Source organism: Anser brachyrhynchus (assembly GCF_964034855.1).
Source record: "Anser brachyrhynchus genome assembly, chromosome: 4".
Classification (NCBI taxonomy): domain Eukaryota; kingdom Metazoa; phylum Chordata; class Aves; order Anseriformes; family Anatidae; genus Anser; species Anser brachyrhynchus.
Window position 1 is genome coordinate 70,068,703 of NC_137698.1, and position 22,250 is coordinate 70,090,952.

General features: G+C 41.1%; 1 protein-coding gene across 5 annotated transcripts in view; it reads left to right on the plus strand.

The window, feature by feature from the left end:
- ZFYVE28 (zinc finger FYVE-type containing 28) overlaps positions 1 to 22,250 on the plus strand; it is a 147,776-nt gene that overhangs the window by 52,635 nt on the left and 72,891 nt on the right. For 4 of the 5 annotated variants that reach the window (XM_080592067.1, XM_080592069.1, XM_080592066.1 and 1 more), the window contains exon 2: positions 20,038 to 20,178. In XM_080592067.1, the coding sequence (XP_080448193.1) occupies positions 20,038 to 20,178 (141 nt within the window). Of the gene's footprint in view, positions 1 to 6,350; positions 6,482 to 20,037; positions 20,179 to 22,250 lie in introns of those variants that run through there. The other variant, XM_080592070.1, reaches the window with a different exon arrangement.

Consider the following 22,250-nt stretch of genomic DNA (forward strand, 5'->3'; position numbering starts at 1 on the left):
ACAGTATTGTCAGGAAGCAGCTGGACAGATAGTGTAAGTGAAGTCCTGCACACCACACCGGTTCAGAAAGTTGTGTGGCTACAGATAATGCTTGCCAGGTTCCAGCTGCACGCACAGCTTCTGGTACCTGCTGCAACCACAGCTGCAAGCGGGACTCTGGGCTAGGCAGGCACTTCTTCTGTCCTGGTATCACTGCTGCTCTTGTATATCGGAGGGTAAGGCCGTTCTGTGGTATTTGGAATGGAAATACACCTGGGCTCTCATTGGTGATGTTATAAAACTTCTGTTAACTTACTGAGTGAGTCTTAAGGAGGTGCTGAGTTAGTTTGTAGAGTTATCACTGTAATGAGTCTCAGCTGCTGGGTCCAACTGATGCCACACGTCGTAGGTAGGTGTGACAGTACAGAGGGAGCCGGTTGGAAGTGAGCTTTTCTCCTTGCTGCCTAAGCTGTTACTCGGTTAATGGGTGTGCTTAATACACTGTGCCTTGAATGCCCATGGAAAGCTGTGGCAGGCTTGCTGGCACAGTTAATCTGAAGAAATGAATGTTTAGATAACCTTCAGGTTCCCAGTTGTAACACGTCTGGGGAAGGACTGATAGCACCAAACACTGATTAAGAGGAAATGGGAGCAACTTATGATGTTCTCCATATGCAGATATAGTTTGTAACTTGTTTATAGTCATTGAATCTATGAACCTGATATCAAGCAGATGCTAAATGCAGCAGGAATACAGTGTTCCAGTTTTTGATTTAGTTTGGTGTTTTTTATTTTTTATTTTTTTAAGTTTTAAAGTAAAAATAGAGGTGATTTTGTTTAGGTTGCCTTTTTTCACTTGTTCTGCTTCGCTGTTGAGTGTTGAAAAAAAATTAACATGTCTGTAACCTTTTGACATCCAAGTCAAATCCAAATAATTACGTGTTGCTCTGCACCAAATTGCTGTGAAGATTACACACAAGCAGAAGCCAGCTTCTGAAAACAAAACCTGGGTGTCAAAATGTGCTCTGGCACCTTACGTGCATTTGTACAGAGAAAAAAGTATTTCTGAGAAGGTGAATTAAAGCCAACCTGAACAGCTGAGCAAGCAGACAAGGGCTTCAGCCAGTGTATTGCAGAAAGGTGAGGAAGGAAAAGCAGCAAGGAGCTAACACCCCATACGGGCTGACCGAGCTGGTCTGTTGCCTGTGGGGCTATTCCTTTTCACTTTGCCTTCAAGCTTGCTGTGATGTTGAGGTCTTGAGGCTAGAAGTGGTTTCTCAGTGTGATTTGGGACCACTGCAAGCGTGGTGGAGCCATCCTAGAGCGATGGCGATGTAACTGCTAGAGTTGGTTATTAGGCTGTAGAAAGCAACACAGCAGTTCCTTTCTTAGGATGCTACAGAAAAAAAAAGTGGTTGTTGCAACATAATTGGTTTGTGTGAGATAAATAGGATAAGCAAAGAGTTAAGAAAAAGTTTTATCTCAGGTTTGTGAGAAGTTGCATGGTGTTATATCAGTTCATTAGCAGCAACCAGTTCAATCTGTCAGTTGGGTGCTTTATGTGAACCTTTCCAATGGCAACCAGCAAAGATTTTTTTCCCCACCTTGTATATACATCTCTAAATCTGTCAAAGTCTGCCTTCAGCCTGGCTGTTCATCCATATGCTGCAGCGTGCTGGAAGATTGGGGATGCTGCTAGTTCGTACAGACAGCAGTATTTTGTCGTGCTCTGGAGCGCTGGCTCTGGAAGCTAATTAGCTTTTTGGGGGTATTTCTTTGTAGTTTGCTTTTACGCAGTGCAAAATTTCACCTGAGTGTATGCAAACAAGTTCATATTTATCTTAGCAGCGTAATACGATGTCTGAATGACTAAAAATAATAAAAAGGATGTTGTTCGTTTTCTAGCACCTTACAAAACCATTTCTTTAATCAGTTCAACCTTTCTTTTGTTGTCTTCTCTTTCTTTCGAAGCAAACAGTCACAGGGGAACCTTATCTGTAATTAATTCTAACTTACAATATGTTCTTACACATAAACCAACTTTAAAACATTTTTTTTTTCTTCCAACAGTGCTGCAGTGATTCAGTAGCTTGTCTTTAAACTGACTCAGAATAACTGTAACTCTTTGTCAGTACAGAAATTGGAAATGCAGGATTCTTAGAAGTGTCTGGGTGCCCTAACATAGTCCTTGAACTTCTGCCTAGCACATGAACTGTGTAGATTTAGAGGGCTTTCTGGTCCCTATTATTTCTATCCCTATTATTTCTAAAAATATTTTTCAGTTATACTAGAAAGTTATATGTAGATTTTTTTTTTCTGCTCTTCATGGCCATATATTTTCTGATGAGACTATGTTAGAATCTTGATTTTAAGGAAAAAAAATGTGGACCACTGAAAGAATAAATTCTGAGCGTATGTAAAAATAATAATTCCTGTTAAGCAGAGCTAATCACTTCTCCTCCCTTTTCAGGCTTCCTAAATTGCTGCACCCTAACTTTTGCTAGTGTTTCCAGGAGAGTTGGTGGCTTCAAGGCAATAGGAAAAACAAATAAATCCATCAATGTATACACTCAAGATGGATGCATCCTGCATTACCTCTAAAATTACTTGCACTTTGTACAACAAATTAAACTCATGAAATTACACTCTTATCTTTTTCTCTCCTGGATAAAGAGTGTCCTTTTCACTTTTCTCTTTTGACTTCCTGATAACCAGAGCAACATATGTTGTATTTGCTGGTTTCTTGATGAATCCACAGTAAAAATCTTTTTTTTTTTTTTTTTTTCCCTTATTCAAAAACATACAAATAAGGATTAGTATTTTTGGAATATAAATTTAGTATATCCAATTGAGCTGTATTACAGGCAGAATGGAGTTTTAATCCAAGCTTTTTTTCCATTAGTCATATGAAAAAAAAAATTAATGGAAAAATAATTCTTACCTTATGCCAGTAGTAGATGCAGTTTCCAGGAGATTCCTTCCCTGTCCTGTCCCTACCGCTGCCATTTTCTCTCTGTCGTTGTATTTCCAGTGATTTAATCCTGATGGCTGTGATCTCGGTTCATATGCATCCTATCTGTGTCTGGTGCAGGTTTTTTTGGGCGAGCTCGTGACACTGGCCAACCGAAGGAGCACCTCTATCTCTCCAGGGAGTGACTGCTCCTTTTCTTTGTAATTAACCTTGGTGCTCTACATCTTACCTGCTTTCCTGCGTAAGCGTTTTGGGGGATAAGCCGAGGCTGCTCAACCATGCCTAGTTGGGAGCTGTCAAGTACGCTGTCAAGTTTTCCACTTTATTTGGTAATTTTTTGAGGAGAAAGGATGCCAACGGAGGGCTGCCTCTGCAGAGCAATCCTGGGAGACATATGGGGGAATCGAGGAGAAAGCTTCTACGAATGAGCGCATCTTTTTATTTCAGAAGTATTTTGGCATAGCTAAGCCATCCCTTGCACAGAACTGGAAAGTTTTGAGGGCAGCGTTTGCTTTTGTTGGTTGCTGGCTGCACTTTGCCATCGGAGAACTGCTCCTTGTGCTGTTGTGGTCTTACATAGGGCTGGGGCAGCCTCGCTCGTGCAGAGCTGTGAGGTCTGGCTGTGAAACGTTAAAGCCAGAGCAGATCCTTAATGTTCAGTTCTCAGTGCAACGTGGAGTAATTTCACTATACCAACCTTTGTTTTTCCCTTTGGACTGCTCGACTCGATGTTTTTCCTCTTTCTTCCTGGGGTGCTCTGGCTGTTTGTGCTTCAACAAGATTTTCCTTGGCACAAGCTGCCAGACAAACTTAAGAAATAGTCTGAGGAAAAATGATGACTTCGATTCTCTTCCCAGCTAGGAACGGCGCTGATTTTATGAATGGGGAGGAAACCCTCAGAGCATCTTATCCTGGTCTGAGTTTTTCATTAGGCTGGCCAGGGTCTGCACAACTCCGCATGGAATCACTGATGGGGTGGGAATAGGAAGCAATACATGACCAGATTTGTCAGGAGACAAAGACACAAGTCTTCTCCTCACTACCAACCGTGTATATCCAACACTTCCCAAAGTATATAAAAGAGTATTAGCGATTGGGGATGGTAGAGAGCTGGTCTAAGAGCTTTGTAGAGCACTGAACCTACGCTTCCTTTTGCCTGCAGGGAATGCAGCATCCCGTGTTTCTTAAATGTGGAACCCAAGTACAGGCACGGACATTTTATTTTTGTGATGTGCAGGGAGAGTGCCTCCCACTCCCCTCTGCATGTCAGCGATGCCCTGCTGCTTAGGACGTATCTCTCCCAGACTATATCTATATACCAGTTCCTGCACGAGACCGTGTTCCCGTGTATTTAGTAGAAGGCCACATTTTTGAAGGTGTAACTCTCGGAATATAATTGCTTTAATTTTACGGGATTGTGTAGCCTGCTATTTCCAGTTAGGGTTGTGAATCCCTTGAGAATCAATGCGTATCTCGTTTGTTCGCTTGCTTGTTCCGAGCCTTCCTGGCAGTTCTGAGAAATGTGGAGAGAATAACACAAAGCTGAACGAAACCATGTCTACTGATACATGAAGAACTATACTGACTATTCTTTCAATTGCAAATAGTTGTGTTTATTTCAACCTGCTAAAATGCTGCCAGGGTCTTAGACAACCTCTTCCTGTGATGCCAGGTTCATCCCTGCTGTGCCTTTATTGAATAGGATCCTGATGCAGGATTTGAACTACGTGTGCCCGTTTACTCTGGGTGCAGCGGGGCTCGGAGGTAGGATGCAGGCTGAAGCACTTCACGTGTGCAGAGATGACTCAGTGAGCAAGGAAGACCAGTCTGCCAGAACAGCCTGGTACCTGCTGCAGCTGCAGGTAGACCAGGTAGCTGCAGCTGCTCTCCAGAAGCCTGGCGCTTTGAGGCGTCCCACAGAACGAGTGGAAAAGCGTGCTGTATGGGGTTGCCTTGCTATGTTGTCACAGGTAAGCAGTAACCTTTTAGGATAACTGTTTTCTGGCTCCAACACTTTTCTGGAAGGAGACATGACTGAGTAGGTTTTCAAGGGCTATGTCTTCCAAACTTCATTTTGCTGTTCTGGAGAATATCGGGACTCCAAGTGCGCAGTAACGCAAATACAGTTTAAGACAGGTCAGACTGCAGGTTTATTAACTGTGATGATAGTGAGGGGAAAAAACTCATTCCATTGTTAAAAAAGGGCTCCAGACAATCATTTGCATGTTAACAAGCCCAGGTATCCGTCCCTGCCAGGGATGGACTGCTTACATAGCTTGCTAACTGCCACAGCTACAGGAAGGAAGCAGACGGTGAGCGTGTGGCGATAGGGAGAGGTGGCTCTTGGTGGAGCCTGTAGAGTGGCATGTCCAGTAGCACCTTACCTGAGAGGTGGGGGCTGGAAACAATGCTAGCTTGGTCAAAAGCGTTGTCCTTCTAGTTGGGGTAAACCTCTCAGCCAGACCCCTCAAATCTTAATCATTTTACCACTGCACCTGACTACAGCAATGCTTGCAATGAGAGGCACTGGGGCAGGGCTTTATTTTGGCGTCATTCATTGCAAGTCACAATAAATTCCTTGCGATGTGAAATGTATGGGAGCCGTGTTGTCTTCTGCTGCAGTTGGGTGCTGAAGCGCCTAGTGGTGCTCAGCGGGAGAGCGTTCCCATCTGCTGCCCCGCGGGGCGCCTGGGGAGGGGGCTGGCTCAGCTGGCTGAGCAGAACGGAGGAAAAAAAGCTTTTCTATTGAAATTCTGCTTTTCCAAATTCTGTGTGCACTGTATCTCGCTCTAAGCGCTATAAAGCAAATTTTTATGTAATAATATGTCCAGAGAGAAATTAAGTGTGTAAGTGAGAAAGTTCTCTCATTTCTTTTTTTGTTGGGAATAGCTGGGAACATGCTAGGTGGTGTGGTGCACGGGTCTGAGCACGGCTCAGGGGACAAGCAGCAGAGCCAGCAGCGCTGCTGGGGTTACACGAGAGTGGTGAGGGGCACGTGGGCAGCTGCGGGGTCTCCTTTGGCTCTTTTCTAGAAATAAGGAAGGCTGCTCTGCCTTACGTGCACATTTATGCTTCACAGGTACAACAGCTCTGTGGTAAGGAACGTGTGTAATCGTTAGGAGCCATAGCAGTCCCTGTGTTTTTGGAGTGTGTGTGTGTTTTCTGTAACAAAATTATTTCCTGGGAAATGGAGTTGTTTGTAATGGCTTTTCTGGTAATTTGGCAAGTTTCACTTCACAGGTAATGTAGTTCTTCCTTTATGGAATCAAATAAGTTGCATGGCTTTCTTGAAATTGTCTCTTGCAAAGACTATCATATCTACGTAGAAGAGCTGTTAATGTAACTTTGATACTGCAAGTTGCCTCATTTACCCTAGGATTCATCTTGATAGAAGGGCTGCATTCATCGCAGCTGTAGAGGTTTGCTCTGATAACTGCTTGATGGGTTGGGGCCGATCCTCAGAAGTTAGCAGTGAGCAGGAGGGGTGGGTTTTCTACGTGTCTTGAACATCCTTTTCAAAGAGGAGGCGAGGTCTGTGCTGGGCTTATAAATCCATTTTTTTGGTTACGTCTTTATCTCCTGTATTTGCACTGTTCTCGACACCAGGAATAATGTTAGCTTCTGTCTAAACCTGGGTGTGTCTGTGCTTTTTTTGCATGCTGTACTTCAGTTTCTTATTGCCTGCCTTGTCACAGTACCTGAGCATCCAGTGCTGTGTTCAACAGTGTGACTGCTCTGTTTTGTGTGAGGATTTTATTTTTTAATTTAAATCCTGAGAATGTCTGTCTCAGACTGGTCTTTCTGAAACAGTCTGCATTCATATACCTATATACCTCCTGGAAATTACTTCTTTTGCCATGCCTTTTTTTTTTTCCAGACTATTTTGCTTTATATGAGATTAGTTTCCTGTATATGGAATAACTATATAGACACATACCCCAGAAATGTGTCATCATGATGTAATCTGTCCGTATTTTAACAATCTTACCTTTTAGTAGTTAATTTCACTTCCTTTGTCTTAGGTTGTGCTGGGAGCTGCCTAGCACCCTTGTAGGTGCTACCACCATAAGTGGAGCAGTAGCTGCCTGGAGAGATGCAGCAGAATGCCTGCTTGATTTACACTGCAGTGTTTTCAGTCCATTTCAAAAACATAATTGTGTTTTGCTGACTACAAATCATCTTTGATATCCCTCCAAACTGCATGCACATCCCCAAACTTGATCAATTCCAGGCTATATTCTTCTGCCTGCCATCTCCGGTTGATAAATTCTGGACTTCCTTTTCCTCTCAAATAAATAAACAAAAAAGTAAATGAATAAAAATTGTTTCTCCACACATACTGTAATTATGGGTGTTAGTCATGATTTTGAATGGTGCTTGTGTTCACAGTGCAGTTCTGGGTGATGGTAACATCATCCTCTGAAGTTGGTGCTTTTCTGAACAGAGACATTAATTGCAGATATTCTATTTTAACTTAATTTGTACTGATTTTCTACGCACGTGATTGATAATTTAAAAGAATATAAAAAATGACACCAAGGAAAACAAATGACAAGTGCCAAAACCCCCTGACTTCTGCTATACTGACGTGTAGTTTAAAAACCCCTGTCAGCCTCCACAACACTTTCTTTGACAGAGAATGATGTATTTCGCTTACATTTGATAAGGAAAAGCAATGTGGCTTTGGAAGTTGTGAAATATTCAGTACTTCAGGAAACTGTTGTCTGATTAGATAAGCTAACTGCTTGGAAGAACAACGTAAAGCATTTTTACTGTAAGACTTTTCAATTAATTGCTCTGAGAGTGTTTGCAAATCTCCACACAAGTGCACGATATGCTTCTCCTTCAAGTACTTCTCCACTAATGCGTGGTCATATATATTAAAAACATTTTTCTTGACTTTAATAATGCCTTGAGTTTTTTTTTTTTTTTTTTTTTTGAAAATCTCTGGTAGTCCCTGAAGTTCTGAAGGCGTTTGCGTTGTGCAGGCTGGCCCTCTTTTAACCTGCTGGCTTGAGGATATCAAAGCAGGGCTGTGCTTCAGGTAACCGCAGCGGGAGGGAGAGGTGATGGAAGGGCTGAAGGGTACTGGAAATAAACCCTGATGCAGGGTAGCTCTGAGATAGCAAGGAAAGGCAGGTGAGAGATGTGGAGTTCAGGAGGTTCCAACCAATGTGTCCGGCCATCAGAAGGAGATCATGCCACCATGCTCTTGGTGAATCTGGACGGGTCTTTCTGCAGTTCTCATGTGTGAACCCCTGGCTAGGATGGCCAGGTATCGACTGACTGGGGGAAAAAGGTGTCTGGTTCAAGCGAAGACCACAGTGGGCAAGTACATCCAAGTTGCATCCTCTGCTTTTACATTTGTTCCCCAGTACAAAGTCTCGAGCAGGAAAACACTGAGGAGTGGGAGATGACAACTGTTATTTTCACCAGCTTTGGAGCAATTTCCCATGTTTTAGGCAAATAATGTGACTGTGTGACTGTGGGCAGGACATGTGCCTACCAAATAAATGCAGCTATTACCATCTATTTTCAGAGTAGTCTTGAAATTACTGGGAATAATTAAGAACTTTGATTTCAGAAATGTCAGAACGCTTTTTTGACACTTTGTTGATATTATGCTGGTTATTTTATTCAGAGAAAAATATTCACTGTTTCACAATTGCACAGCTATGAGCAACTTTGATCCGAGGCTGCGTGTATGCTGAGCCTTGTGTCGAATGCAGTTTTTGTAGTAAAAACAATTGAACTTTTTGACCTGTGGAGCTGTCGAAATGTAGGCTGTAGATACACCAGCAGGTGTTCTTTGCCCTTTTACGTGGGAGAAAAATCATGGGTCTGCCTCCAGTTTTGGTACAGTGCCTAGTTAGGGTTCGTTTTAGGAGTCTGACTGGGGTGTAGAGCAGTGGTAGCAGAGAAGGGAGCTCAGCGTTGGAAGACCAAGTCTACTGCTGTTTGCTGGTAAAGACCAGCAGCAGGTGTCTGTGTAGGAACTGAGTGAGTTGTGCATGTAGGAGTTAATGGTTTAGCATTACCTAAGCATGCTTCGCTTTTCAAAGATCAGATTTCTCTTTTGTTGGTGTCTCCAACAACGTAGTGTTGTTGGTTTGTGTTTTTTTGGTGCTATTATCAAGTATAGCAAAGGAAAACTAGGCTGAATCACGTTCTTGCCAAAGTGTTGTAAATATTACAATAAGCATTACTGGTAATGCATTTGCTTGCCTTTTAAAAGCTGTTCTGCAATTAATGCCTCTGGCTCTTACGTCATTTAGCATACTAAAGAAAATAATTGGCAGGCAGAGTTTTGGAGAATGCAGCTGGGGAACATGAAAGTATATAATTGTGACGTGAAAGTGATATTACTGATCAATAGAGAGCGATAGGCAATAGGCTTCTATGTATTACAGCTTTTCTCAAAGTTATTTTCCGGAATGAGGAAAACCAATTCTCTTGGTTAAATAGGTAGTGTCATAATTGTGCTGGGTTTTTGTATTTACCTAAACAGGCAACAGACAGGTCTCAAACTTGGTCTTAGCAGAAGAGACAAGGTATGATTTGGAAATCCTAGTATGAATCGCTAAGATATAGTGACCAGAGGTTTTTTTCTTTGTATTTTCTCCTTCAATAAATGAATCACCCAGCCTAGAAAAATTTATATCAGAAAAGCATTCATGTTATGCTTCTGCTTAGTTTTGTGCAGTCTGTGTCACGATTTAAAAGGAACCTGTTTACATCAGGGACGGGCAGGGGAGACCAGCTGAAGCCTGATGCAAGTTATCCCACATCTGCTTGCTGATGAGGAGAAATGGTCCAACTAAAACCGTGTGCTGAGCTAGCACAGAAAACAGGAATAGCTCTACAAACCCATTTCTTTCCCAGGAGAGGTTTCTGCGTGCCCGGGAGACCAAGGGCAGACCTTGAGGATGTTGTATGAAAAGACCAGAGAAAGCCTAACGGAGCAAAAAGACTCCGTTCTGCGGGGGAATGGGACAGGGATGCTGGTGACCATGCTGCCATGCAGTGTTGTCTAATCAGGTTATTGTCTTACCAGCAAATACAGGCTTTTTTGTGCTCGTGTACGTAGGTGTATAAATATACATAATACTGATGGGCTGTTTCAAAAGATTTTGGCATAGTTTACAAAGTCCTGCGTGATCACACTGGTGCCTGTCTGTTGCTTCTGTCCTCTCTCTTCTTGCCCATTTTTTGCTGATTTTCAAAGCCAGCATTCATGCTGAAGCAAGCTTGGAAATAAGATGCTAATCTCAGTAACAAGCACTTTAAAGCAGTGAAGATCCTAAAAGGGACCCTGTGGAGGGAGGGACTTTCTGCTAAGCCAGAAGTTCAATGCCCTGACCGAAGGGCTGTGTTGTGAGTGGGGTTGTACCAGGCGTGGATGAACCCCCACAGGTAGGAGCTGTGGTAAGCACGGGACAAACATCATCCGAAGCTGCTGTTATCCTAGAAACTGAATAATAAAACCCTTTTGACAGATGATGGCACTCAAAGCTACTTTTTATATTATTTAGCTGAAATAATGGGAATCAGATCAGAAGTTTTACTTAGGCAGACGTTCATTTGAAGTTGCTGTCTGAAGGTGGAAGCCAGGAGAAGTCGCTGTGCTGAGTGCCTGGGACGATGCGTTGCTTTCATCGCTGGGCTTGAACAGCTGCGTGTTTGGGAATAAAGTTCTGATGAAATCTTTTTGTTGCAGTGATTGATTGCGGTAGCGATACGATGCCAAGGTAGTTAAATCCTGCACATCTGGCAAGGCGTTCAACTTGAGCTTATTGAAAGCCTCCTACCAGGAAAATGAGATAATGCACGTGCAGCTTCACGCAGGTGATCGTTCTTTTATTCAAGTATGACACGGAGCACCTCAGATTCATCATAAGCAAATTTGTTGAGGCAAAGAAAAATAAGGATGCACCTTCAATATGAAGAAACCTAAGGAATGTGCTGTGCCTGTTAATACCCGAGAGGGACTGTGTAGTAACTCTTTTATAATCTGCAGGCTTGAACTCTTTGCTGGGTTAGGTTTCCTTCTTGTTAGGGTTTTGTCTATGCCCTGATAAATGAAGACATTTCTTGATCCAGAAGTAAAATAGTGTATATGGCAGATTGTTCAGAACAGGTTGGAGCTGAACGGTGAGGCAAAGCTGGCATGCTACCCGGGCTGCTAAGCACGAGCAAAACACTGGAGCTACAGACCTGGGAGGGAAAAAAAAATCCTATTAGGATATAGCAACCTAGAAGAAGATGGAGATTTTAAAGAGGCTGCAAAGCCTCTCTGTAAACAGCACAAAGCTGTCTTTTTTCCCCCCTAAGAATAGAAGTCTGATTTTGAAAGAAAAAAGCTTATAGGAAAAAAATAATGAAGACGTAAGCATTAAGGATGTGAGAGAAGAGGTTATGGTTTGTCTCAGCATTTAGGAATTTTTATAAATACTTAAAAACATTAATAAAACATGTTATAACATAACTATAGTGGATTATGAAGTCCTCTAATGCATGAAGTTGTGAAAAAATGGAGCTTAGCAGGGCAGAGGGTTTTGCATTACTGGAGGAAAAACAGTTGGATGCTGCTTCCCAATGCTACTGCGTTGCCCTGCATAAGGGGAGGGCCTGTAGGTCTGGAAGTGTGGGGAACTGAATTGACATTTTTCCTCTTGATAGGTAACACATCCCTAAAAACATGGTGGAATCTATATTCTTGAAAAGATGCTTAGTGTAATGTTGACAAAAATTTAGACAAATCTGAATGAAACTGCATAAAAGCATTTAAAGAATGACCTGTCCACTTCGATACTTATCCCAACAAGCTCAATTCGCTCCTTCTTAGTAACTAGTTGTCCTTTAAGCTTGATGTTCTTGCAGCAGTTGAGAAAGAAAGGTGATTATCCTGAAGTCAAACCTGGGGAGACTGGCTATGGGAGGAGGCGGTCAGGAAGTGCAAGGAGGTCAGTGGGTGGTTGGACCATGGTGGCCAGGTGCCCACCCAGTTGTTCTCTTGCTCCCCAGTAGCACAAGGGGAGAAAACAGGATGAAAAAGCTCATGGCCTGAGATGAAGACAGGAAAATCTCTTCTTCGTCACCGTGGCTTCTTCGTAGCTGCGGCTGGTTTTGGCAGGACGCAACCAGGCAGCTCTGGAGGTGGAAATCCCTGGTAGCCTGCAGTGGACTTGGTGGGGAGGCAGCACTGCAGGTTACCACGCTTCACGTGGAAGAAGTGCCTGCTCCATCACTGCCGAGAGCCCTGATTTCCCCCCAGCAAAGCTGCTTCCTCCTCCTGGAGTATGCCTTATTCCCTAGAAATAGAGGCAATGGTTCAGCTGCGGTCCACTCCTGCTCAGCAGAGTACGTGTCCAAAAGCTCAAGTAACACGTGTTAAGCATATGCTTATGTACTTCCCCCAGAAAATATGGATTTGAGCACATGCTTTTCTGGATTAGTATTATGAACGTGCAAAAATAGAAACTCTGTGCAGTGACTTAATCCATCATGAGTGAAAACTGACTGTGTGGCAGTCTCAAATATTTGCTATTCTAGTTCAGTGTAATCACTATCAGATTTTTTTTTTTTACAGGTATTATTTCAATATCATTCTGTAATGGAAGCATAGCATTTAAATGTGCTTTTTGGAGAGCACTAGTAGTGGAAAAAAACTCTCTCACCTAATTTGTGTTGTCCAATAGTAAATAAATCATTATCTCGCTAATTTTTTGCTTAAGGCACTGGTAGCATTTTTTTTGTGTGTGTGCTAACAACCTGTTCACCTGTCTTTCTAGCTTGTGTAATGATATTCTGTAGATAAACACAGAGCAGCTGGTAAAGCTTTAACCAGTCTGTAGCTTTTCCCACAGTGCTTTTTTTTTTTTTTTAACCGATCCTCATGACCAATTACCAATTGTTGTGCTCATTTTGGAGTCCTTTTTTCTTTTTATACCTGTGCAACACCAGAAAGCTAAGCATTAAAAAAATTGCATTTTCAGTATTTTTAAGACTTCACTACAAAATTAACCTTGAGGGAATATTTCACCCTTTTTTCTTAATGGATAGCACTTGAACTAGAATTGGTAGATGTAAAAATAAATAAATAAATCCTGCATGCTTTGAGTAGCAGAGTTGCTTTTTCCCTTCATGTGAAGCAGTATCTGTGCTATTAAAAATTATAACGTTTGAAGTTAAGTATCAGATATTGACTCCTCCACCCGTTAGAGAGTGATCATTTCTTATTGGTGTTTTATTACCTTTTGGAAAGCATTGAATAAAAAATCAAAGGACCTGTCTGAAGAGAGGATGTTGGTATGCTTGCTTGCATAGAAGGTGAAAATGAACCCATGTAACAATTTACTGTTAATCCTTTTCTGAAAAAAATACATAAAATCTTTGAAATAAGTCATCTGCCAGTCAAGCCTGCTAGTGCGTCTGTGACTTGTGTAGTCATGTTTTGACTGGATAAGTTTCGATCACTGCAAGTCCATTATTCTTCACATTGGCAATGAATACATTTGGGGTTTCAAGCCTAAATCCTATTATTTTTGGAAAAAAACAACAAACAAAATAACTAAAAACTTTTTCCTTCTGATAATATTACGTAAGTCTTAAATGAGTTTAATTAGTTGAAAACTAGTAACATGCAATATCAGTTTTAAGCTTTAAAAATACAACATTAGGTCTGAGATCCATAACTGATCATATTTAAAATCTTAGGTCCTAATTCTGCTTCATGGTACACAAAAGACATGATTGTCATCATGTACAGCGAGTTGTTTTCCAAAATGTTAGGCAGTGTTTTCTGTGTGCTGAAGAGCAGGATTGACTTCTTAACCTACAGCCTTTCCCAAGTCCCATCACAAAGCAAATGCGCCTGTGAAGACCCATTTCTGATTTCTGTGCCGTGCAGTAATCATTCCTCTCTGGCATGGTCTGATAACTACAGTATTTATTTCAGGGAAAGGAAAGTTTGAGGTTGATCTTCTTTCTCTGGTTGTGCCCTTCTTTCCCCCCAAAACACAGCAGGCAACAAATTTAGACTGACTACACCTGGGCCGTCTGTAGTAGAGACATTTACACCACCCTTCCCCATAGCAAAGGGGGAATAAAGGAAGCCATGCAGATCAAAGACTCTTCTGCTGATGTGAATGCCACAGGCTTTCCCTAAAACTTCTCACTTCAGCTGATAGACTCCCATCAGCTGGGGCAGAGTAGGAACTGCTGAGTTGAAGTTTGTTAACTGATCCTGGCTGAGGAAGGGCAGCATGATGTGGCACCTACAGCAATTAAAACGATCACATGGGGATTGTCTGGTGTCACCCAATATTGTCCTGCAGGTGTTTGGTGGATGCAGTTGCCGTAATGTGTAGTAAAATTAATTTACTTGGGTGAAATGCATTTTTTACCATTACCAAATGCTATTTGAAAAGCATTCCCAGTGGATGTAGGCTTATGTTTTTTTTTCTAGTCAAAAAGCAACCGGGATTTACTATCAGCAAAATGCATGTAATTAATGTTTTTCCTCATAGTTTCTTTCCGTAGGGATCGGGTCAGGGTTTGAGTGCATGGGAGAGATGTTAATGCTTAGGACACTGGAAAAGTGCAAATGGACAACCAAAGTCTGGAGCCTTTCCTCTCTGGTCTGTGCGTTTTATTTTAAGCGGGGCTGGGGTTTGGCTGTTGTTCTGAAGTCTTTAGATCAGCAATTCAAACACAATGAATATTATTTTTTGGAGGGTAACTGGCAGGCATCAGAAGATAATTATATCGCTAGCTAGGATCTCGCTCATCTCTATGGTTCCCTTGTTTCAGTCTGTTCTTTGGCTCGTTTGTGATGATGATGTCTTTTGTCTCTATTTTTAGTGGCGATGGTGGGGGCTTCATTCATGTTGTGATGTAAGCAGAAGAAAAACTTGAACAGGATCTTTACTTCCCTACGAAGGGTTGCAGAAACCTGGTGAAAATGTTCTTCGGTGTTCAAAGTATGGGCTGCTGTCGCTGATGTTTATAAGACCATGCATTTTTTGTGTTAGCTAGTTGAGAATGAAGCAGTATTCATACTCAAAAGCCATCATCGAAATCACACAAAAGATGCTCGCGATGTTGTTTTGAAAGATCCACAAAATGAATCCTTATTTCTGGAAACTTGATTTTCAAAACGATTATTAAATTCTGGAATTTCTGACTGAATGGTTTGAGATTTCTCTCTTGGCACCCTGGCTTTTCAATGTAGTATGGGTTTTCTGTCTAGCTGCTTGCTTCTGTCCTGTGTTGAGATGTCTCCGCTAGAATTCCTTCCTTTCCCAGTCAGTTTACACTTTTTTTAAGTGACAGCTTCTGTTTTTGATAAAGACCAGCTTGCTTACAAGATGTGAGAATGGCATCTTTTCATCTGATAACATGTAATAAGTAATCTTACAGACCTGTTACTTATCTAACAACATGTAGCTCATAGCTCTCTTAATTTGCTTCCTTTCAACATTCTCTTATATTCCATGTAAATCCTGAAGAAAAATCAAATCCGAATTTGTTACAAAACAAACTGAGCTAACCTAATTGTAGTCGTTGTTAGGCCTTCGTTGGGAAAACCTGCATGCAGCCTGTTCAGTAGTTAATGCAACCTCACATGTAGACAGAGTACTGAGCTTGGCAATGGCAGGGAGTCTTCTGCGTTAAATCTCTGAGTTAATGAAAGCTGCAAATGAAGAGTAATGCCTAATAAAAAGTGGATGAAAACAACAACAAAACAACAGTAAAGGAAGTATTCAGTGGGTGATCTTTCATAAAAAGACGAATGATGCAGTATTACAGTAACTGATGATACGCTGATTCCTGTCTTTGTCCTGTCTGGAGTGATAGTCAATGCATATCATATAACTCAGAATAATAAGTAATGACCAATGTATAAAATGATGGTTTTGAATCCGTGGTGAATGTGGTCTGGTGTTACGGTAAGTTATGCACTGGCTGTACAGCTACACAGAATAATCTGGGTCATTTGGTGGGCTGTATCTTTTTGAACATGAGCTGTGAAATGCAGAAAGACTTTGGAGGGTGTTCTTGTAGAGTGAAAGAGCCTGTTGCCTTGAGAGCTCAGGCTCAGGAGGGTATTAGGATGATAATAGGTTTAACAAAACCAAAAATTAAAACAGGAATAAAAAACTACGTGCGATCTACAAGGGTGTTGTGATAAAAAGGGCAACTGCAGTCCACGGATACAAAAATAGCTGACAAGAAGTAGCTTAAATATATGATGCTCTAGTGGAACAAGACAAGGCCAGTACGTAGAAGATGAAGTCCAGCAAATCAAACCAAGAGATTAGATGAATGAATTTGGTTGTAGTGTGTAAAGTTCTTGATACAAACTACAAAGACATGAAGTGGTAGGTTTTCTGTTAGGTGCATTCAAATGAAGTCTTTCTATTAATTTAAACAGTTGAAGATGAAAGAGTACTAATTGTTACTCTGCCAAAGAGACAGAATTATTTGAACCATGTTTTGCATAAACTGAAAGCAAAAATGGGCATTGAGCATGGTGCTATCTTTTATTTTCTCCTACCAGTTGGAACAAATTGAATTTAGAAAGTTGTGGTTATTCATTTTACATGTCCCCCCTGCTGGGAGATTTCGAGTTTCATGCAGCTGTGTCTTGCCAGGGACCACGACTGACAGAGTTAATCAAAGATCATGATACTAATCCGCAACAAACAGAACAAAGTAGAAAGAACTCAATTAAAACTTTCGTTCCTCCACTTTAAAAGATCAGCCACGTGGGAGTTAAAATAAAAAGTTAAGCTGAGATATTTAGCTCAAGACCACTCTTAAGAAATTGCCTTACTTCTGCAGTGCCATTTAGATGTGTATAAACAAGAAGTCATCCTTTGCCACAAGTCCACAAATGAATTCCTGCGTCTTCAGTTAACATCTTTGTCTAGAAAGTTTTAACAATGTAGATAAATACAGAAAGAAAATATAAAAATCAGGAATAATAAAAAGAATTGGGTGGGAGAAATGCAGGACTTCAGAGCAAACCTGAGAAATTTAGTAATTGTTATAAATTTTCCCTCTTACTGTCCTTCATTCCCCATATCGTATACTGCAAGCTTTGTCCTCCTTCCTGCACATTTTTCTGTCAAGTCTATAGTGAATAAACTATTTTTGACATGCTGGAGGGTAGAGATGCCAGCCAGTGGGACCAGGAGAGGCCTGAGAGGTGGGCCTGTGCGATCCTTACAAGGTTCAACAAGGCCAAGTGCAAGGCCCTGCATCTGGGATGGGGCAATCCTAAGCTGGAGGGAGGATGGGTTGAGAGCAGCCCTGAGGAGAAGGACCTGGAGGTGTCAGTTGATGAGTATCACAGATTGAGGTTGGAAGGGATGAGCCAGCAATGTGCGCTTGCAGCCCAGAAAGCCAGCCGTGTCCTGGGCTGCACCAAAAGCAGCGTGGGCAGCAGGGTGAGGGAGGGGATTGTCCCCTTCTGCTCTGCTCTCGTCAGACCCCACCTGGAGCCTGCATTCAGCTCTGGGGCCCCCAGCACAAGAAAGACAATTAGACGTAATTAGAATGAGTCTAGAGGAGGGCCGCGAAGATGACCAAGGGGCTGAAGCACCTCTCCTGTGAAGACACGCTGAGGGGGTTGGGTTTGTTCAGCCTGGAGAAGAGAAGGCTCCGGGGAGACCTTACAGCGGCCTTCCAGTATCTAATGGGGGCTACAGGAAAGCTGTGAGGGACTCTTTGTCAGGGGGTGCAGTGGTAGGACAAGGGGGAATGGCTTTAAACTAAAAAATTGCATATTTAGATTGGGTATGAGGAAGAAATTCTTTACTAAGGGAGTGGAGTGGTGAGGCACTGAACAGGCTGCCCAGAGAAGCTGTGGATGCCCCATCCCTGGCAGCGCTCAAGGCCAGGCTGGATGGGGCTTAGGGCAGCCTGGGCTGGTGGGAGGTGTCCCTGCCCATGGCAGGGATTGAAAGTAGATGATCTTTAAGGTCCCTTCCAATCCAAACCATTCTATGATTTAAGACTAAACTTTTCACAGTTTACACACAGTGTACTGTAGCTGCTTAATAAAAGACATCCGAGAAAGGATAAAAAAGGAAAAATCTTAAGATTGCAAAGGCCTTCTATTATTTATTTTGTAGTAAGTGGCTGGCTCCCTGCTTAAAGAAAGAAAAAACTCATTCATTACTGTTTCAGCTGCCTGAAAGGATTATTTCTGACTTGCATCGCAACTTGAATGTTGTGAACTAGTGATGTAGAAAGCTGTTTGGTAGTGTTACAGCTCATAATAATATTAAAGGTAGGATAGCCTTAAAATCATTATATTCATGCACAAATAGGGCATGTAGGAACAGGAGTCAGTGTGTCTGCTTTCAGCAAAGGTTGTTGTTGTCTCATTAAATTGCTGGCTGAGAAACCATGCAGCATGCACCAGCGAGGTAGTCTGTAGCATCATTTGTAAGACTAGATATTTTTTAAGACTTACTGTAATAAAATACTTGAAGTAGTTAACTCTGTGATCCTGTCAAGTGTGGAGGATGTGTACTGTCCTCTTTAAAAGTTGTTAATACTGTGTTCTTTTCCAGGGACTGTACAGGTGTGTAGGTTTAATACTCTTGTAATGCAAAGGCCTAAAGGTTTTTTTTCTGCAGGAGCTCTATTTTGCGAAGACTTGAGTTGGGAACTGAACAGTGTGATGTGGTACTTCTCTCTCTCTTTTTTTTTTTTTTCGGGGGGTGGGGAGGGTGGGAGGTTGTTGTTGTTTTTGGAAGTAGGCAGCAAAAAGAACTGCTTTTTCCATGATGATATTCATTGTACTCTGACCACTTCTGTTGCTGAGGAGTGGCTGTGAGAGAGCTGACACTTTTTAGCCTAAGAGAGAGGATGCTCAGGGGGCATCTCATCAGTGCGTATAAATACCTAAGGGGAGGGTGCTAAGAGGACTCATACAGGCTTTTCAGTGGTGCCCAGTGCCAGGCCAAGAGGCACTGGGCGCAAACTGGAACACGGGAGGTTCCGTCTAAACATCAGTCGGCACTTTTGTGTTGTGTGGGTGCTGGAGCCCTGGCTCAGGCTTCCCAGAGGCTGTGGGGTCTCCTCCTTGGAGAGCTTCAGAAGCCACGTGGATGTGGTGCCAGGCACCATACTCTGGGTGGCCATGCTTGAGCAAAGAGGTTGGACCAGATGGCCTCCAGAAGTCCCTGCCAACCTCAGCCATTCTGTGATTCTGTGAAATGCTTGGAAGCTTTCATAGGGGTCTGAATTTCCCGTCGTTAATATCATTTTTTTTTTCCTTATGTGAGGGAAATTATTCCCCCATAATAATTATTATTCTTAATGTTTCTTGATAAATTCCCTCATTCTTCTGTTCTTTCTATTATTATTGCAGTCTTTTAAATGTGGACAAAATCCGTCATAGTAATTCTGTTCTTTGCCACTTGGAAGACCTGTGACATAGTTTTCTCTCTGTAAGACCTCATTAAATCATATCATTTACTTTGTCAAGTCTTTGTATCTACTTGACCCTTATATCATATCTAGTAGATTCAGTACCTTTACCTCCTATGACTTGATTCTTCTGATCCTCAAAATGAGGGTTGTGTCCAGACGGGCAACGGGTTTCAAGGGTCACTGCAGTGGTCATAAGTTGATGCTGCAGCTTCTGCTGAAGGCCCACCACATCGTCTCGTTGTTGGCAGTGGGTGGTTTTTGGTTGGTGTTGACTTGGCAAGCAACTTTGTCTTGTTTTGCCAAAACTGAAATGCACTTTTGTTTAATAAACAAAACTAGTGATTCAGTTTGTACACCACGTAATTATGCCACAATGGGTGAGAATGCCAGGATGGTTTTGCAGATAACAGTAGCTTAATAATGCCCCAGCTTTGTTACAGGAGAGATTTTTTTCTTCAAGGTAGAAAAATTTTATAAATATGTATAAATGTGTTAAGATCATTCTCTTTGTGCTGCCGTGCTACAGATCTGACTTAAATATTTGTTTGTTTGTTTGTTTAATTACAGAAAATATAATTAGCATTTTTTTATTGGCAAAAAATAATGTATTATTCTGTATGTGTCTCTCTTCAATGCAGAGAACAGACCCGCAGCTCCTTGCTCAATTCTACTATGCTGATGAGGAACTAAATCAAGTAGCAGCTGAACTGGACAGTTTGGATGGAAGAAAAGACCCACAGAGATGTACGCTGCTAGTCAACCAGTTTCGCTCTTGTCAGGTAATCAAAATGGCATATTCCTGGTTTCATTGGCATTTTTGTGTACATTAAATGTATTACGTTATTATTTATTGTATTAATTAGTTTTTATTGTGAAATCTATTTAAAATGACTTTGGTAGTTGTATGACTTTTATTAGCTTAAAGGCTATATTCTTCGAGAATACTTTATAAAATAAATCTACTCCATCTCATTTAAGTGTTTGTTGATGGTTTCCTTTAAATGAGAGCACATATTAAAGATTTTGTTTCCTTTATATGAAATAAGCATACAGAGCTTACTAGAATGTGAGGAATACTGCAAAATTTCAGGCAGTGTAAAACAGCCATATCTTTTGTAGATGCTCAGCTTCCATGCTTCATGAATCTGACAGCTTTTCATTAGTAAATGAGCTACATGAACGCAGCTGATAACTTTGCTAATTTTTGGAAAGAATATTATCTGCTTCATTTAAGAAGCCTTGAAAGTGAGAGGAACTACTGAGGAACTAAACAGAAAAGGATATTTATTAGTAAATTATTTCCAAAGAGCAAATCAGTTTCTAAATTCTTGTTGTATAATATAGTTTACCTAAGATTCCTCATAGTATTTTCTGAAACAATGGTTATAATTTAAGCAAGACTTGAAAGGAGTATTAGAGACTGCAAAGACTAGTTCACTGTAGTTCTGCTCTTCATTCTTGCACAAATGCTCTGATACTTCCCCTCCCAGTTGCACCAAAGAAAAGACTTTATACCACAGTGAGCTGAAGTCCACAATATACCATGCTCAGGAGGATTTCTCTATGAAAAGTAAACACTTGTCAAGTCAGGTGAATTTTAAGTGTAAAGACCATGGTAATACAGATTCATTGCCTTTTTTTTTATTTGGTGGAAAAGTAAATTGGGTGTAAAGGATTCATTTTCATTCACCTTGGCTAGAATTTCTTATATTACTGGTAGTTAAAATGTACCAAACTTCATTATGCAGAAAAAAATTCATTGCTGACCAAGTTAAGATAAATTAGAAGAGCAGTGTCCTGATCAATGTAACAAATGTTCACATTAAGTTAGCTGAGTCCCTTAATGAAAAGGGAATGAAAAAAAGTGAGATACTATGTGTTGGTTTGCAAGAAAACTGAATGAAAAAGTGCAGTCTTTCTTTTTTGAAGAGCATTTTACAGAGAGAGTTGGCAGCCAATGTATTATGTCAGAAACAATTTAAATACTTCTGTCTGGTTTGAGTATCTTCAGTTTCCTACTGTACTGTCACTAGAGAAAAAAAAAGTGGAGTTAAAGGGCTTACAAAACTGGAAACTAAGTTTAGTAACAGTAAAAATTCAGTGCCTTGGAGGATAAAATAGGGGTGAAGTTATCTTGAAAGATCATTGACTTCAATCTTCTGTGTGATGGATCAGCTATACCTAAATCACCTTTCACAAATTGTATTTGATTTATTTATAAACCTCTAGTAATGGACATTCCACAAACTTTCTAGGCAAATTCTTTCCAAACTGTTATTAGAAAAGGCGTTATGATAACAAGGATGGATGAATAATATCATGGTGCAAGTTAATCTCCTTGTTTTATCCCTGGAGATAACAATTTCTTCTCTGTTTCTGTGCAGATGCACTGACTTTCCTATTTGCTTACTGTAGTATAGACAGAGAATTCTGTTCAAAAAATAGTTTCTCTGAATCTTTCAGATGTAGGAATGCAAGAAATGCAGACTGATAGTTCCTTGGTCAGTTTGCTTGGCTTGTTATGTAGTGACTCACTATCTTGTGACTCTTAATACCGTCTGATGCCTGGTAGTTTCTTCTTTTCATTTGTCTAACAGATTGCTGTTACTTAAACAATCTGTTACTAGAGCAGAAAGAAAAGATGGAGATAGTTGTATTTTTTTGTGCAGCTATTTTTGCAATTTCTAATTTTCAAAGATCTGCAGAAAAGGTCAGATCACAGTCAATAGTCAACAAGTCTTACAAACTGCAGTTCTTTTTAGAGATGGATCTTAACCGTATCCAAAGAGCTCAGCTTTATATCTGTGTCTATATTTTCAGTTTTTGTAACTATTGTTTGAGAGTTCCAAGT